Below are 19,173 nucleotides of genomic sequence, written 5' to 3' on the forward strand. Positions count from 1 at the left end.
CGCAAAATCCTGGACATTTCTTGTCTGCTACTAAAGACATCCTATCTTTGAATCGTGCCACCCTCTTAAAGCGATACAAGACAATGCTCGAGAGGCTAAGGCTAGGAGTCAACATCGTCTCATCAAAGCGTAGAACTAATAGAAAAACACTTTGCCGATCTCCATTCGAAGCGATGGACAATGCGCACCAACAAAACAACTTGTCGATATTAGGGCAGCACAGGCCTCCATCCATTTGACAACACCCGTAAAACAATTAAGTTGCACAACACCTTTTCTTTGTCCCCCAAACTATACCTACAACGACAAATTGGTAAACGACATTCTCAAAGGAACCAGCAGACTAGCAAGGAGCCTTCATCCGGATCGGCAATTCGCATGTACACACATAACATATAAAACTAATGGACACAAATCCATCTAATAACCAAAGACATCCAAATCAACCAAAACAAGTAGCACACAATACCAAGTACATAGTAACCCTGCTACGATAATACCCCGCTCTTAAATCCTCGCGTTCGATCCAACCAGATCGACAAATTATGGTCTGACATGCACAGCTCTATGGCGTATGCGCCACAAGGACCAACTATATGTAGTAAAGCCATTATCATGCACCAAGTTCAAGGTCGAATTCCATCAACAGAATCAACATGAAACTTGACCACTCCATAACTACAACAATACGAAAGAAGGCACCTTAGTCGTCCAACCCCATCAAACACTAGATCTCAAGTTACACATCCTCTAACTGACCAAAACAAGAACCCACGACATAAGACTTTACGCTATCAATCACATTGTACACTCGCAATAAGCAATACCACAACATTGACACTCCATACCATCCAAAGTAAACACAACTGAGAACGAGTTCATTTTGACACATCCACACAATAAATCTAGGATTCCTGATTGCAACTTACACATCCAAACGTTTTGTTCTGCTTAGGGTAATTGCCAAACCAAAGTGCATGCTTGGCTCATTCTTTGTCCTCTTGTCTTGCCCATCAGGCAATGTATCTTACTCTCTAAATATCAAGTCATCAAAGAGATGCTTGCTATGAATTCTTCATAATCCGGCAGTGAGGTTATGTCAACAATTCTTTAATAGTTCAAGAGTGAGTTATTTACGGATTCAATCTCCCACAAGCTGCTACATCGAAGGCTTGAAAACCATTCGGCTTATGCTCATAGAATGAATGATGGAAGCTTAATTTGCAATCTCCCTTACTAATGTCCCAGTCCCTTGAGCTAGTGGTACTGATGTTAATTGCATGGCAATACATCAAGAACTAGAGCAATGTATTGGACCGACCATGTTCTGGTTTACCTCACCTGTCGCAGGCCAACAACACATGCTACTATTCAAGCTGAAAATAACTAAACACAGCCATCCGCATGCAAAAACTCAAAAATGCATCCTTGAGCATGCAACAAATCTCTCTTTAGCCTCATCTCCATCCGTCTCGTTCTCATGTCCTTCCAATTGTGGCAACCAGGTCAGCTCCCGTTATTTTTGAGAGAGTTATAATTCATCATTTTTATCTTAAACGCTCACTTCTTTGCTGTTTATGAGCATGAAGAGCTGAGATGAGTGTAGTATATTGAGTAGATCCACTGTTATCAATTAAGGACAGTGCATAATATGAGTGTTTGCTATAGCCTCACTTCTTTCTTGTGCTTACAAATAGGGCAGAAGAGGAGTGAACTAGTACATATAGTTTTAGAGAGCAGGTGCACTTTTGCATGAGACACATGACCAATGCAAAGCTTCCAAGTGACCAAACGTCATGACACGCTTACAAAACTAAAAAACATTCTCAAATTGATGCAAAGTAACACTAGTTATTCTTCATTTTATGGTATTGAAATTGAAAGTCAGCTCACGAGGCCTCAGCAAGCAGTAGTCTGCAAGCAACATATCATAACCCAATTTCAGGTCCGTTGAGACTTTTCCGATAACATATAAATGCAATAGGACTTCTGCAACCTAAATCACTATATATAATAATTCATGTGCAAACAAAAGATGTAAACACTGGATTTCCTACTCCATTTGTATTATTAAATCGATTTCCTGTGTGTAGTGGCAGCACACTCCACATGCTGAAGCAAAATTTCACATATCCTTTTTTTAAGCCTCTCCAAAACGTCCAGCATTTTAGAATCCAAAATTTCAGATTTTTTGGATTCTAGCTGCTTTATCCAATCATTCACTTGTTTCAATTGAGGAAAAGCATATGCGAATTGGCAACTATTCTTTTGTGCATTTCTAATGGTTCCAGAAACTTCTTTAGAACCATTTATCGTGAACTGGAACCCACAATCTAAGGCCTCTTCCATGTACTTGAAAAACCAAGCCTGAGACTCATCTTGGAGCTGCCTTGCTAAAGCTGCTATGTCTTGCACTCTATCTCCCTTTACCCAGTCATGTCCGACATTGCTTCCTTCAATGGGTAAAACTGGAGAAAACTCACTGCCAATCTCAATGGCAGTCTTTGCAGAATGTGGACCCATACTTGGGATTGTCACAACCACTGTAGATTTTTTAGGAGAAAGCAACCTAACATGCTCAGCCATTCGCCTTTGTGCATTCTGTGAAGTCAGCGAAGGTGTAGCCACGATTCCATGGACTTTAGTTGGTAAAGGTTTCCTTAAAGAACTTTTGGGAGATGGAGACGGACATCCTCTCAGAGGACAGATTTGTGAGCTGCTGGTTGGCCCAGGAGCTTGCTTTGATCGGCTGTTAACTAAAGAGATATGCCTATGCTGACTTTTCATTGAGGATGCTGTATTAGTTGTTATAAGAGGCTGCTCCACCGCTGGGATTGGTACGAGGTCGGTTGATAATGCTGCAGCAATCCAAGAGGCTGCACTTCTCAATCTTTCAGCAGAAATCTGTTGTGCTTCATCCAGCTTGCCAGAGCAAGCTGGCCACATAGGATTCATATCTTGTTCATAGCTTTTAACCAAAGCATCTGAAAAAGATGTGGCTTGTTGAAGAGAACTGCAAAACCCAAAGTATTTTTCCATGCAATCTTGAGGATGTTCAGACCTTGCCAAGGAGCACATTTCTGCATACACACTGCACAATGCAATTATTTCATCCAAGAAGTTTGAGCATTGATTGTAGGACAAGTACTCTCTCGTAACTGTGAGCTTCAAAAGTATATCAATGGCATTCCCTATGACAACCAATGCCATTCTTTATTATAACATTTGACTCAAAAATAGACAGATCTATAAAGAAAACCATGTTTAGACTGTTTACATGACATCCCATAAAATGCTATTCAGCAGTCCAGGAAATCAGGAAAATATGCAACAATTTTAAAGCTCCCTGGCATTTATAATGGAAAAGGGAAATGTGGACCACAATGGAAATTCCAATTAGAGGTTTAGAACAAAATTACAAGTGAGTAATGTTAATGTCCAAGCTATGCTTAACGCTTTGGCCAGCTTGTCCATGGCATGCTTGACAACTACAAATACTAGAGAGCCCTTCGTTCAAAACTATGCATGCAAATAAAAGTAAAAAGACTTTAAAATTCAATAACAGCAAATGTTTTAGGTTGTATGGTAGAAGGAATACCACCACAAAGTCATACATAGACACTCATTATAGCAAACATTACTCGTACAATTTTTATTTTTTTCATGAAAAAGACTTCTATTAAATATGAAGAATACCCACATGAGCAAGCTCAAAGCGAAAATACATCATGCTGTGCATGAGGAAACCCCCTGAAACAGGGAACAGAAAACTCAAAATGAGCTTGAAAGAGACCAAGGTTGAGGCTGAAAGTGCCACCTCAACCCTGCTGTAGTCTCTAAGAAAAAGGGGGAACCCCTCCATTCCCAAAGGAATATAACCCTCTTGGCTGAGTCTGCCCGGGAAGAAGTCTGCATGCTCGACCAATTGGCCATCAGTGTGTGAACGGTGTCAACCCAAATACTAGCCAAGGTGTGCGAGGGATGGACTTGAGATCCGTCTAAGGCCTCTGTGCATCTAACCCTCCAAAACTACCAAGCAGTGATGGTAGCCAGTATCTCCTAGGCAGTATCCCCATCAGCATGTACTGGTTTATAGAAACTTTATCGAGACTCTTCCAAAGAGCCACAACCTCCAAGAACCCAAAAGAGAGACAAGGGCTCGGATCAATATGCCATGCAGAGTCCTTGCCCTGATCCAAAAAGTCTATGATCTTGACAGGCTGAAACGGCATGCCCAAAAGAATATCCTTTGAAGAAATACCCAGCCTACCACCTGCCTGTACATCAACAACCAAGGCATCCTCGTGAGCTCCCAAAAAAGCTATAACCTGAAGAGGAATGTCTGCCCTCGAGAAAGCCCCCATCCACACAAAGCAAACGACGGGCCTGTCATCTGTATCCACCCAATCAAGGGGAAGCGCTGCATCAATCTGGAGGATCCTCCCTACACGTCCTCTGAGGTGACTAACCGTTTGCTGTTACTCCTACAATTTGAAATTACATGAACAAGAATAGGCCTTAAATTACAACATCAAGTTCTTACCCTCCAGGTCTGAAGAAAAATATAAAGGAGAAATCATTGGACAGAAGGATCTTTCTTATAATCCCACCATAAGTGCAGAATCATTCTGCTCAATCAGAGGTTTAAGAGGCTTTGACAGAACATACCAAAAGATCACAACGGAAGCTCCAACAAGCATGTGGTTGGAATCCATTTTGTAACAAGCTACAAGATTTCTGCATGGACAGAGCACACAAGTGCAAAATCATTATGCTCCATCAGGCTTTCACTCTTAGTGCTCTCAGTGACAATTACGAATCAGCAACTGTCAAGGGTACCTTGAACAACACCTTAACACCACTTTGACTTACTTATATGCAAAGGTGCTACTCGTGAATGCTCTTCGGCATGTAAAGCTTTTAAAACTAAAGGTTTTTGCCCTTGTGAAAGCACCATGAATATTCTTCAACATGTCTTTGAAAGCGAGAAGCTCTTTCTCTTCTACCACAATGCACTACAACATCAGGCCCCCATTGATACCAAGCCACATCTTCATGGCTTCTTTATTCAACTCCTTTGCATACAATATTGTGAATCAAGCATTCATTATTTTCTCTTACAAAAAATTGTTATAGATACTCTGCTTCTTTACACAACTTTTCCATAACTTACTCATGTTTTTATTGTATAGCTTTGTTATATGAAGCTATGGGTGAAAGCTTGCTGATACACAGACAAGCTTATCCAAGAGGGAAGCGTCCTCAACAATATCTTCACTTTTTGGGAGGCCATAGATCGGGCTTGTCTGGAGTTTCAACGTCTGATGATCCTACAATTGGATTTCGAAAAGGCTTACAAAGGGTGCATTGGATTTTGGAGGGGACAATAACAAAGCTAGGTTTTCCTCACCTTGATCGATCAAAGGAGTTATTAGCCTTCATACAAGCAGCTCTAGCTTGATCTTGATAGCAAGCCAAATAAGGCCGGCCAAATAGAAGAGGTCACCTCTCTCTCATTTGAGAAGGCTTACAAAGGGTAGATTGGATTTTCTTGGAGGGCATCACAAGGGGACTGGGTTTTCCTCACTTTGATGGATTAGAGGAGGTACTACCCTTATACAAGCAGCTCTAGCTTGATCTTGATAGCAAGCCAAAATAGGGAGGCTACCCTCTCTCATGCTCACCCTAACAAGGATGCCCAGTAGCCCTTTTTTGTTTCTCTTCTTTGTAAAGTCCTTGGGCTACCTTCTCAACTCTCAAGAGGCAAGGCTAGTAGGGATCCAATAAAAAGAGTTGTTGGACTTAGCCATAACTGTTCCCAATCCAAGGCTCTCCCTTCTAAGCAATGGTATGGCCATGGGGAGTTGCTTCCCTAATCCATGGTGATCTAGCAATGAGAAAATTCTTCCCCATTGTGATGTTTCCTGACTCCTGCTCTTGGCCAATTGGCTACCCTTGTATTTGCACCTGGAAGAGAGCCCTCCCAGTTATTTGTTCTCACCTAAAACTCTCTATTGCTTCTGGGAGGACTACTTGTTATAGCCTTTTCGATAAGCCTTCAAGTAGTTATGGATCTTTTGTATTAAGTCCATCACACAAAGTTCATATAGGAAAGAGATTCATATGTTGTCTCAGTGACATCATTACGACTAGCTCAAGGGTATGGGACTTTAATAAGGGAGACTGCAAATTGAGCTTTCATCATCATTTTATGAGCATTAGCAGGAATGATATTCGAGCAACATTTATTAGGACTTTTGGCTGTGACATCTAATCCTATCCTACTCTCCCTGCTCCCTCCTCCTATTCTCTCTCTCTCTCTCTCTCTCTCTCTCTCTCTCTCTCTCTCACACACACACACACACACACAAATGTTCCTCTCTCTCTGCTACCCATCTCTCTCCCTTACACTCATTCTATCCCCTTTCTCTAATCTGTCCCTACCCCTTTTCAACATTGGTATCAAAGCTCCGCTTCTGGCACCTTTGCTTTTCACCCTTCCCTTCACCCTGAATTATTGCAACCGTGCTAACGCCAACGCAGACAGGTGAATCTGACAATAAGTTCGTTGGACAGGCATGTTCTACCAACGGCTCTCTTCTAAAACCCACAAAACAATGTGCTACAACCCAACGTCACTTGACACGCTAGCCAATCCTAATTACAAGTGAGATCGCCGAAAGGGATATACCACTGCACTGAATCTACGTGACGGACAAGACTCCCAACTTGAGAGTTTTCTCATTTTCGGGTTCACCCAAACTCCTTGGCAGCCCAATCCAAAAGTGCAACGATGAACTAAAAGTACACCTGCAAGGGACGTTCTAGTCAAACGTGTTGCTGAATGTTTGTCATGCCATCAAAATAAAGTAGACAGTAAATAACCAGTTGGTTGCAGCCATTACCTATTCTTGTGCTGGGAGTCTTTTTAACAAGGGAAACTGCAACTGGCTGAAGAGGAGCCAGAGAAGAAGCTTGAACAACTTTGGACGAGGCTAAAGAAGAGCTTAGTCATGTCTCTCATAGAAGACCTGGGACCCCGAGAGAGAGAACCAAGCAATTGGGCGACGAATAATAGTACTGAAAATCCTAGCTATCCCCTTCCAAAAAATCATGGCCTATCTACAATCCCATTAGCAATGCTAAATTGACTCTACAGCAGAAAGGCAGTGAGGACAAGTACGGTCGGATCCGAACATGGATCTCCACAGGGCCATTGCAATCCCACCATGAATAGAAAGCCAAACAAATAGAGTGATCTTTCTAATCATGCGGGACTTCCATAGTCTCCTCCAGAAGTTCTTCTATATGTCAATTGAAATCTCATAACTCTCCCAATGGGATGCTCTAGAGGGCCTCCAACCTCTGCAGCTCAGCTGGAATCCCCTGGCATTACTAACGGTGCAACAAAAGAAAGGAAGGCTCTTCTCTCGATGCCCTTCATCAATCCACTCCCACTCCCCGAGATCCCAATTGGAGACAAATTCAAAGCTTCTTTAACAACTTTCCTCTCAAGCATCTCTATCAAATTCTATCCACAATATTAGGTGCTTATTATAGCAAATTTTATCATCTGTTTCATTAAGTCTACTCCCTTTCATTGCACCACAATCGTACTTGCTTCTTATGGGGGCAGCCGTATCTACCACATTGGGACTTTCTTGCAAGAACCTAGCCACATTCGGACTTCTACTCTCCCGTTGATAATTCACAATGGCACCTAAGCATGCACCTCATATTGAGGAGTCACTACCTCGCAATGATCCACTATTAGAGGCTAGTTAACATGAGCAAGTGCCTTCCACAATGGGTGCACCCACTAATGGCACAGATGTTTTTACTAGGCTCGTCTCTTGTACCACTCACCCCGTACTCCTACATGTCTGGATATGCAAGCACAGATTCTTGAGACATCCTCCTCAATGCTTCATGGTACACTTCTACAATCAGGGCAACAAATTGATCAACAGATTTCTCAACAGATTGGCAAGCAACTCAACCAAGGTGCGGCAAATGCCTTACCAAACAAAGGCAAGCAACCTATACCCTAGCATGGGGATCAGTCGAACAGCCAAGATGTATTCCCCATACCACAGGGGGGATTAATGGTAAATGCTCAATGCACCGCTGAATTTCAGCCTGTCAGACCATTTCAGCGTGAGCAGTCTGCTCCATAGTACGGGAATTGTCTTGGGTCGAGGACACATTCTTTGCACCTCCGAGAACCCTCTTGTTGGCCTGGAGGCCATCCTACACTTTGCAACTCTCTACATTTGCAAATGGAGCCATCTATCTGGGGCCGATCCACTGGTCTACCATCGGAGTGCTCGCACGAGCACAGTTGGTCCTTTTACCACATCAGCTTGTTGTTTTGGGATCCCATGACACTCCGTGACAACAGTGGGAGAGAGGCCAATCCTCTTCTCAACCTTTAGTATGCAGTCCTTGCCAAGAGATGCATTCAGCAAGAATACACAGCCTGGGATTCATGCTCTGTTGTGCCGCCGATGAGTACTTATAGCCTTGCACAACCCATGCATCAGACTTGTGGCTCTACATTTCAGCAGAATGTTGGCTACAAACAGCAGCCCAGGATGATATCATGGCTGAGGCGTTGCGCTATTGTCGTGCCTTACATCTAGACATCCGTGACGAGATGCTATTCCATCATTGCGTGAATCTTAAGCATGATGATGCCAGTAAATTTGGGGGTCGTAAAAGCAAGAATTATGCCGCAAAAGATGTCAAGTATAAGCTCACAGGTGACAACAGTACACAAGTTTAAAGGTGACACACAGCACTCCTAATGAGATGGAGGAATGGCTCACAAAGCTGGAAGATTACTTGTGCTTCTATCCCAAACATTATGAGGAGTGTAATATACTTGCCGCGATGCATTTACAGGATTATGCTCATGCTTGGTGGCAGTACATGACGGACTCTCGATAAGGGCGACCACATGTTAGAGTTTAAAAAGCTGATGGCCACTATATTTGGTGCTAGGGCAGTACTTGGCAGAAATTTAAGCAATATCTCAGATGGGCACAGTCCAAGAGTATTTGCAGCGATTCTAAGACTTTCCCTTTTTGTGCATGACATATCTAAGAAGGGAGAGTTGCTGCTTTTTATTCAGAGTTTGCATCCCTCCTTCACCTTTGATGTGAGGGCTCACAATCCCCAAAACATTGAGCAAGCTACCAAGCTCGCGGAGGTATTCGAACCATAGTATGCCAACGGGTACAAGCAAGCTACAGGCAGCACACACGAGACCGCGTTTGAAGCTGAAAAGAAACCCAAAATGCTTGAGTGGCATGACCAGAAGACTGTAGCAGCCACATTTTCACAGCAAAATGCTGTTTGCAAGGCCTTATAAGCACCCCGATGCAAAACCAGGAGGGAAGCAAAATGTTGTAGCAAAAAGTTCAAATAGTAAACAATATACTTGAGCCATCATGGACAGCAGGAAGAGGGTACTGCAAGTGTCGCAAGAAATGGACTCCCGAATACAAGGAGGTATGCGAAATGCAAAATACTGGGACAGCCAAATTCACCATTCTCGTCGAGCTCTCTGATGATGAGTTAGTGGATGCTTCTGAGATACTTGCATGACTCACAAGGAGAGAGATGGAGCACACAAATCAAGAAAAACTCCAAATGCCGGAGTTGGGATGGTTCTGAGTTTCCTTTTGATCCAGGCAGTACTACTCAACTTGGAGAGCACACCCGTGACATACATAGGATTCAGCCCAAAAGAGTTACTCCTTGTCATACTTCTAGAGTCGCTTTCGTTGAGCATCGTGTTGCTCTACCATTCCATGCACACAATGATGCTGATGGGAGTGCCCCTGTGGATGAGGAGGAGCAATATTGGGATGCTGAGCCGGTACTTTATTCAATATCTTTTGATGCATTGATGGTGTGAGGAGTGCTGAGACACTCAGGTTGAAAGGTGATATTAAGGCACGACTGTTCATATGCATGTGGCCAACGGAAGCATACACAGTTTCATTAACACCAGGATCTTGTAGAGAGTGGGGCTCATTGCCACCAAAATAGACCATGGGCTGAGAGTTGAGGTTGCTAATGTACAATGCATGATTAGCAGACTATGTTGCAGGATGCGAGAATCCATCTCTCATGATTATGATTTTGCAGGTGACCTCTTTGCATTGGACACGGGTCGACGAACGTTGTCTTGGGATGTGATTGGATGAAATTCCTTGGAAATTTGAGTATTGACTTGAATTCCGTGACTCTCCACTTTGCACATAATGGAGTGGTATTGCAGGGTTTGAAAAGCCCCAAAAATCCAGATCATTTCAGCAAGGCAATTGGTCCAAGAGCTCAAGATAGAAAGTGCAATTTAGGCATTGAATGTGATAGTGACTCAAACGAGAAGCAAATCCCCAAGTGAAGGATATGGAAATGCAGCAGTTGCTCTCAGATTTTGCTGATATGCCATGTCAGTTACCTACAAAGAGGGATGTTCATCATGCCATAGTTTTGGAGCCTGGAAGTAAGCCCATAAACAAGGTTCCATACTGTCTCTCTAAAGTGGAACGGGAGGAACTGGCAGGACAAGTATGGGAGTTGCTTGAGAATTTTATTTCTCATAGCACTTCTCCCCCTTTGCCTTCCCAGTGCTCCTTGTGCAAAAGATGGGGTAAACTCTCTTCCCACTTCCACTCAGCAGATAGCACGGGCAAGCTTGGTCCTGCAGTAGCTTAGCCATGGTCATTTCTTTCCTTGGTACTCAGCCTCTCTCTCTCTCTCTCTCTCTCTCTCTCTCTCTCTTTCTCTCTCTCTCGATCCCAACAACGATCTATGTTATCATCGACCAATAAAATATATTTTGTGCTATGACCCCCTTGAGTTACTTCCGTGAGGGGGCATCACAGTGCAGAAAGGCAGTCTCCAACAGTTTCTCCTAAACATGTACGATTATGGTCACATTAATATCTAACCCCATCAATTTTGGTGCCCCTGAAGGCTCACTTCCACCACATGTAATTCAAGAATTCACGTTGTATTCAATCTTAAGTCCACAGTGTGTCTCTTCATTGCAGTGATGTGCGCTCTGAAGCGCTGCGCACATGCAGTCTACCTTGTTGCTGCTGCGGCTCTTTAGCGATTTTGTTCTTGCGACACAGGAGAAAATCAGAGCTTTGACAAGAGCAGCACGTTTACAGGCTAAGCGGTATGGCTGTGATCGCAGGTAAGAAGCGTTACGTTGGAGCTCTGGTAGCTTGCAAGCAGATTCCTCTACCATTGCACAAAAACTCCGATGCAAACTTCATTTGAATCTCATATGCCGATCCCCATATTATAGGTCATGGAGATGGAAGAAGATGGATCCAACCCTTTAAAGAACCCATTCCGAACTAGTAACTAATAACTTCACATCCGCAGAGGAAGGATTTTGTCCTTGAAAACCTAAACAAAGGACGACGTCTCCTGGAGTTTCATCCCGCCGCTCGACTTTCCTGAATGACCTGTGCTATCACAACTCATAAATCGCTTGCATCTACTCTGATTAACTGTGCATGCCAGGAGCATATCGTAATATGAGAACTTTCCTTCGCACGGCACCATTGATGAAAGAGAACTCGGACGAGCTGCGAAAACTTGCCTCACGTTTCTGATAACGCTCTCTGCTGCTGAAGCCTCTTGCAAAGCTTGTGCTGCGGCCAATGAAGCTGATTTCTTCAATTCCATTGCCTCCTGTTGAAAGCACAACTCAAGTGAATTACTATGACGACGATTATTAAACTGTCACACGATGGTCCCAAACTTTCGTATTTTGAGGAATGGCGGACACACATTTTCAAAAAAAAACCATGATTCCTTTGATATCATATAAAAGCTCCGATAGAAGCTGCCCATTGCCCAGATATTCACCTTGGCAAACCCGGCCAAGGCTGAAGAAATCGAGTCCCAAGGTACACTGCCGTCGGTCCATCTCGTATCGTGTATAATAGGGCTTCCTGGATTTGCAGCAGCTGGATAAGCCTCAACATGAGGAGCTAAGGATTTGTCTTTTTCCAACGCCTTCCTTGCTTCGATTTTATGCGGTTCAATCGATTGCGGCATCCCAAGTTGTCCGGTTGTCGTGGTCGGCTTCCTGGATTCGATATTCTGGGGCCACAAAACGCAAAAGAATTAACTATCATCATTTATGGAAAGCAAATTCGAAAGAGGGGATTCCGCTGCAAAACGAACGACCAGAAAATTGAGCGGCTTGTTGTCAACAAATCTCCAAAGGGCATGTTTGCATGGAAAATCCGAATTGGATCCAGGTTCGGTTTCCGGGAAGAAAACAAACCGTTGAGCGTGAAGTACCCTTCGAATTTATGGAAGATTTTGCTTCTTTCTTAGGCAATTCGTCCGAGTTCCTTCGCGGGCAAGCTCTAAATGCGATGGGCACACGATCCCAGCTTTTCCGTGAGCTAACGGCACACGAATCTGCCACCCGGGAGCTAGAGCTAGGGAAGTAGATCGAAGAATTGCGCCTTCCAGCATCATCTGACGATGTACGAGGGGTCGCCATCCTGCCTGTGCTTAGAGATCTTTTGCTAACAGGACTTTGCCCACTCTTTCCACTTGGGGGCAACTTTTTGATTTTGCCAGAAGGAGAGGTTTGCCTGTACCGGGAGGAAACGATGGTAGAAAAAACTTCTCGTTCCGGGGCGTATTTGACGGGAAGCTCTCTGCCATGGAACTTCCTCTCGTTGTTACTGCTCGCCACTGCTTTCTTCAACGACGCCTTGTCGGAAGCGGGAGATTTGCGCCGAGGAAAATTATCATCAGGATGAATCACATTGCAAGGAGAATGCACCTTCAAAGCAGTGCGACGAGGCCTTGGATCAGAAACGGGACTTTCTCTACTGAATTCTTTTGGTTCCAGCATTTTCCCAGCGGTCTTAATACTGTTAGACTCATGTCGTCTATGATTCTCGGATGAGGTCTTACTGGGCTTTGATCTCCCATCGCGTTTGCCTGCAGCATTTTCCGGAATTGAACTGGCACGTCTACGAGCTAATGTGTTGGAAATTTTGGAAGCACAACGATCGGAGCCATTCAAAATGGGACGGTCCAACGATCTTCGCAACGGAATTGTTTCCGGAGGGGGCGATACAGTGTTTTCGCCGAATCGTGACTCACCGCTTTCCTTTTCGTATGAACAATGGCTGCTCTTCGTTGAACATCGATCGAACAGGGCGCTCACCGCAGCATTGGATACAGATTTCATAACAAATGCATTCTGCACAATCCTGACCGGGTTCCCGACGCATGCATGCCGTCCCAATACGGGCTTGATCCCCACCAGGCGAGGTAGAGGTGTTCCCGATTCGAGCCTCTCCACGTAGATGAACTGCCCGAGCTGCAGCTTGTCGCTCAAGATTAGATCGTTATCCTCATCTGCGAGTGAGACATACGTCGCATGAGAAGAGTCGGAAACTCTGATGTAGAACCCCTGCTTGGGCCAGAGCTCCCTCCCCGTCAAAGCAGGCACGATTCCAATCACTTGCAAAAGCACGGAACGGTGTTCTCCAACCACCTTGGCGTTGGAATTGATATGGTCCAGCAGCTTCAATAGCATCCCAGGCTGCAGGGAAGCCATTTCTGGCCTAAAGCGAATCTTCTAGCACTTGGAGAGTGCGATGCGTTGGACTGAGTAAATTGTCATCAGAGGATCCACAGGCTAAGATAGCCATGACGTGATTCAAAGAGAAAGCTGCGAGCAGAATGCATCTCCTCACGATGGAGAAGGCAATGCAGAGTCCAGAGTCGAGAGAGCAGCGAGGGAAATGTGCGAGACACAAGATGTTTGAACGAGCATTCATTCAAGCATCATATACTACATTACATACGTATCTCGTCACTGGCCCTGCCGGTTTTCTCCTTGTGCCACCGGATAGTTCCGGTCGTTTTTTAAAAGTTCGCCTGGCCGGCCCGCCCTTTTGTCCCCGAGAAAATTGTAATTGTTTAAAAATCCCCAAGACATTCCTCGATTTTGCCTTCCAATATATTACCTTTCGCCCTCTAATGTCATCTCCATGTGCCCTTTAAAGCTGGCAAGACCTAATGGACACCAGCTTCATCGTTTTAAAAGATTGACATGCTCAATAGTGAGCACCGCTCGTGGTTAAAAGTTAGTACCCTTGGAAAGATAGAGGAAGGGCTACAAACTACGTACACTTTCTCAAGGTCTAAAAGTTTCCTAGTTTGGAAGGCCATCTCCAAGCTTAAATCTACTCAATGTCATGCTAGGTGATTTGAAAGTGAAAATTTCTTAATTGCAACTACCAAAATTAAATGTCACTTTATAGGGAGAGGCTTTCGAGTTTCCCCCTTCTAAACTCTCAAAAATCTATCCAAATTCTTGAAACTCTTCCATTTGTTCTCCTTCTAGTAATGAACTAGAGGATCTCCCAAATTTTCCTTCTTATCAATGTCCCACCCCTCTCATGGATGCTCCCTCGTGTCCATAATGCCCCCCCCCCCTCTACCCATGATCCCCCTAGATTAATTGATTCTTTTTCACCTCGAATTTGGCTTTTTGCATGACATAGGGGACATAGTGGCTTAAAGATCTTAATTGAGATACTTTTTGCATGTAATACAAAGTATGGTCAGAGCCTATTTAAGCAAGACAGGTGCTATACATATACCACTTTTAGAAAAAAGCATCTTCAAAGGACAGTACTTATGTTGCTATATTGAAAGAAGTATATATGGCAATGCTAAAGAGATACCTCAATCTAATCTTACACACTACATCTATTCTCCTACAAACGATGTCTTCGTACGAGGCAATAGGCCTAGAAATCTTACCATGAAATGTCAATATACAATATGATCAAGTTAGAGAAAGTATCACTCTATCAAAATAACAATCAAGCAATTTAGATCGCACAACTTCAAGGATACGATGGAGGTCATACTGTCTGTATACATGAATAAGTAAAAGTCATTTACTTTACAAACTAAGCCCTAACATATATCATGATACCAAGGCGTAGCCCTCCAATTAGTTCCCTTGTGCCATCATGACTTACATAAGGCCCTTTAAACACAAGCCATGAAACCATTGTCCCATGGTAAAAGGTCGTTTCCCTACAATGTTTTGTTTCACGCCTATAGATATCCAAGGCATTGAACATGTCCTAGGGAGGGAACCAATAACGAAAGGACTTGTTTGTTGATCTTTAATGCAACAAGAGAGTAAAGCCTCACAATGCCATTTGGTTTTAAAAGCTATGTGGACATTGTGATGCATGTTACTAGCAAAATAAGAATATTCTTCTCAAAGTTTACTTGGAGGGGCACCAAAGCAATCATTGGGACAAGTGAAGGGGGGCTTTGAAAAAGCAGTGACCCATATGCTCATGCAATGTCGTTTAGGTGCTTTGAACTTAAAGGTGCATAGTGTCACAAGTGAGTGATTGCTACTTGAATAAATATATAAATGCATGTGCCATAGTTTCATTCAAGTTGCTTGTTTGTGGATAAGTGAGAAAAATAACTTAACACAAAGCACTACATGCGTTGCCCCAAAAACTATTCATACATTTGCACATGGCATGGCATTTTCTCTACTAATTGGCTCTTTATTCATTAAAGAGATCGCCAACTTGATGAAATGAGGAGGTGGAGGGTTTATATTGACACTGTGGAGAGAAGATGAGCTACCACTTATTGGATAGGAGTGCCTACAGTTAGAAAGCCAAAAAAATCATGTTTATATAGGTGTGTGTCATTGGTATATGTGTGCAGGCATATTAAAATGTGTGTGTACTGACCCCAACCCTTCAAAAAAAGATTTCTTAAAAGATGATTTTTGCTTATGGCACCATGCATGCATGTGTGCGTGCATGCGTGGATGTGCGTGCGTGCGTGGGCATGTGTGTGTGTGTGTGTGTGTGTGTGTGTGTGTGTGAGAGAGAGAGAGAGAGAGAGAGAGAGAGAGAGAAGAGAGAGAGAGTTATATAAATGACAAAAACAAACAAATAAACATCACCATGTACTCATGGTCAAAGAGTTGGTGAAATGCCACTGACCCAATAGGATTGCCTACAATACAAAATCTCCAAAAAAAAGGGCTAGTTGAACTACACACACTTTTGTTTAATAGTGAAATTGAACCACACACACACACACACACACGAGACACCTCTCTCTCTCTCTCTCTCTCTCTCTCTCTCTCTCTTCTACATCTCTGTAAAACAAAACAAAATATAAGTAATATATATATGTGTCGTAATTCATGTAGTCTCTCTCTTGTTACATAGTCACTCATGCCCCATCATACATCGCTCTGTTCTTGCTAGAATTCCATCTTAGAGCAACAACAATATCATCACAATCACCGTTGTGTCCAAAATCATTATGATTCCTTAGCTTTCAACTAGAGGTTGTCATTTAGGCATGCTATTCTCTAATAATTTAATGAATGTTGTGTATGGTAGTGCTTCCCTGTCTCCTTTAACTAGTTACAGAGCATGTTGATATAATTTCTTCCATCAAGCCTTTCAAACTAGCCCCAAATCGAATATGAATGATTATCTATTGCTAAACAGTTTCCAAAACTTGGATGGATGTTCGTTGCATACCCCACATTCATCTTAAGCCCAAGTAGCATAGGTACCTCTTTGAAAATGAGAAATCCAACTAAGTAGGGTAGGTCAAGCTACACAATTTCAAGATCTCATAGACCACATTCATGGTATCCAAAACTATCACAAACATTATAGGTTACAACCTTTGGTCTATGCATACTTTGTTTCTCAAGCTTGATTATGAAACATTAGAACAAAGGCAGAGAAGAAATAAACATTATAGAAAATGATAGGCTCTCCCTTGTCAATGCAAATAGTTTGAAGAATGATGGGCCCTCTTCTATCAATACAGAGTTCCCAATTAGTTTGCCGTTTACTTACATATGCTTGAAGCATATCCTCAATGATCTGATTGACCCTTTCAGTTTTACCATCACTCTGTGGATGATCCGCGGTGCTCATATTCAATGAAGTTTCTAACCTCTTGAACACAACCCTCCAAAAATGGCTATTAAATTTGCTATTCCAGTCACTAAACAATACCGGCTAGTAGCCCATACAGTCTATAGATATGCTCCACAAATAGCTTAGCTAATTCTAGAGTTTTAACATCTTCACTGATAGGAATAAAATGAGCCATCTTGGTCAACTGATCCACAATTACCTACACAGAGTTGTGCCCCCTGTGTGTCCTCGGTAACCCCACAATGAAATCCATGGAGATGGTTTCCGATTTGCCAGATGGAATCTCCAATGGGTATAGGAGACCTCCTACCTTAAGGCGTTCAGCCTTATGGACCTAGCACTTTTGGCACTTCAATACATAATCTTGGACGTCCTCACCTATTCCAGGCCAAAAGAATTGTCTTTTTAGAAGCACATATGTCTTTTGAATTCCTGGGTGTCCGGCATTCGGACTATCATGACATTCAAAAAGGATTTGGCGCCTAATGTCATTATCATTCAGGACACATACTCTACCCTTGTAGAGCAGGTAGCCATCTTTAATAGTATATTTTTTCCACTTGAGTCCTTTATCACCAACCTGTGGTGTGTCGCCAATTCCATGCAACTCCTCAGTGAAAGTCTCTCGATTACTTGGATCCCTATTTTTAATTGCTTTCCATATTTCAGAGAAGTGAGGATCAAACTCACATTTCCCCTTTAAGGACTCTAGGAAATCATTTTGACATTGAGTAAAACTCAATTCATTAACAATAAGCATTCGGCTAAGAGAGTCTGCTACCACATTGAACTTCCCTTTCCTATATGTCAATTGTATATCAAACTCTTGCATTAACTCAGCCCATCTAGCTTTTCTACCTTTAAGCTTTGGCTGATTACAAATCCACTTAATGCTCTCCTGATCAAAGATGATCTTAAATTTTGCACCATATAAGTAGTGCGTCTACTTTTTTAAAGCATAGACTATAGCATATAGTTCCTTCTCATATGTCGAGTAATTTCGTTGGGCACGGTCTAATTTTTTGCTTTCAAAAGCCACTGATCCACCTTTTTGTATAAGTATAGCCCCAGCAACAAAATCACTAGCATCTGTCTCAACCACAAATGGTTTATTGCGATCCACTACTTTTAAGACAAGAGCTGCTACTATAGCTACCTTTAATTTTTCAAAACTTCTCTTTTGACGTTCATCCCATATGAAGGTGCTTCCCTTTCCCTTAAGCTGGTCTGTCATCGGAATAGCAATCCTAGTGTAATCTTGGATGAGTCTCCTATAGAATCTTGACAAACCTAAGGATATATGTAATTCTTCTAGATTTGTGGGATATGGCTGTTCCAATATGGCCCTTACTTTGTCAGGGTCCATACGAACCCCTTCTTGGGATATTATATGTCCCAAGTATTTCACTTCTTTTGCAAAGAATTCACATTTGGATTCTTTAGCAAAGAGTGAATTATCCCTAAGCAGCTCGAACACTTTCCGCAAATGTTCCAAATGCTTTTTTTTGGATTTACTATAAATAAGGATATGATCTAAAAATACTACAGTGAATTTCCCTAGATATGGCCTTAAGACACTGTTCATAAGTGTCATGAAAGTTGCTGGAGCATTTGATAATCCAAATGGCATTACTTTAAATTGATAATGCCCATACCTAGTACGAAATGATGTCTTAGGGACATCCTCTTCCCTAATTTGTACTTGGTGATATCCTCATCTTAAATTAATTTTAGTATAGTATTTTGCCCCTTGCAATTGATCAAAGAGCTCATCAATGTGAGGCATAGGATACTTGTTTTTTATGGTGATTTTATTTAGTGCTCGTTAATCTATGCATAAACTCATAGTACCATCCTTTTTCTTTACCAGTAAAATTGGTGTAGACCAAGGTGAGCTACTTGGTTGGATTTGGCCCTTCCTAAGATATTTCGTTAACTAAGCCTATATGGGGATTTACAAACAGAGATAGATGCAGGAATTAAATCTATTTTATGATCTACTTCTCTCTTAGGAGGTAAACCATCAGGTAAAAGAGACGGAAAAACATCTTTAAATTCAAACATTAAATCATTGAAAGAAGTTATACTTTTTAACATTATAAAAAACAACATTACTTCTTTCTGATGCAGAAGACATAAAATCACCAAT

At 42.5% G+C, this 19,173-nt stretch overlaps 1 protein-coding gene across 1 annotated transcript; it reads right to left on the bottom strand.

The window, feature by feature from the left end:
- Nucleotides 1-2,062: 2,062 nt before the first annotated feature.
- LOC147899010 (protein CORTICAL MICROTUBULE DISORDERING 3-like) lies at nucleotides 2,063-13,799 on the bottom strand. The gene is made up of 4 exons (XM_087378475.1): nucleotides 12,323-13,799; nucleotides 11,899-12,135; nucleotides 11,630-11,721; nucleotides 2,063-3,091 (listed from the first exon to the last, which is right to left on the bottom strand). The coding sequence occupies exons 1-4, from the start codon at nucleotides 13,619-13,621 to the stop codon at nucleotides 2,071-2,073; spliced, it is 2,649 nt and encodes an 882-aa protein (XP_087234601.1). The 5' UTR covers nucleotides 13,622-13,799; the 3' UTR covers nucleotides 2,063-2,070.
- Between the last annotated feature and the right edge of the window lie 5,374 nt (nucleotides 13,800-19,173).

The sequence above is a fragment of the Dipteris shenzhenensis genome, chromosome 8 (genome assembly GCF_047967505.1).
Source record: "Dipteris shenzhenensis isolate YYH24624 ecotype China chromosome 8, Dip_SZ_1.0, whole genome shotgun sequence".
In the NCBI taxonomy this organism is placed as follows: domain Eukaryota; kingdom Viridiplantae; phylum Streptophyta; class Polypodiopsida; order Gleicheniales; family Dipteridaceae; genus Dipteris; species Dipteris shenzhenensis.

Excerpts from the sequence above, each read along its gene's own strand:
- LOC147899010 (XM_087378475.1), bottom strand. The coding sequence starts at position 13,621 with ATGGCTTCCCTGCAGCCTGGGATGCTATTGAAGCTGCTGGACCATATC. Across the intron at positions 12,136-12,322 it reads AGGGTACTTCACGCTCAACG|AATATCGAATCCAGGAAGCC; the intron begins GTTTGTTTTCTT and ends TTGTGGCCCCAG. Across the intron at positions 11,722-11,898 it reads CCTTGGCCGGGTTTGCCAAG|GAGGCAATGGAATTGAAGAA; the intron begins GTGAATATCTGG and ends TGCTTTCAACAG.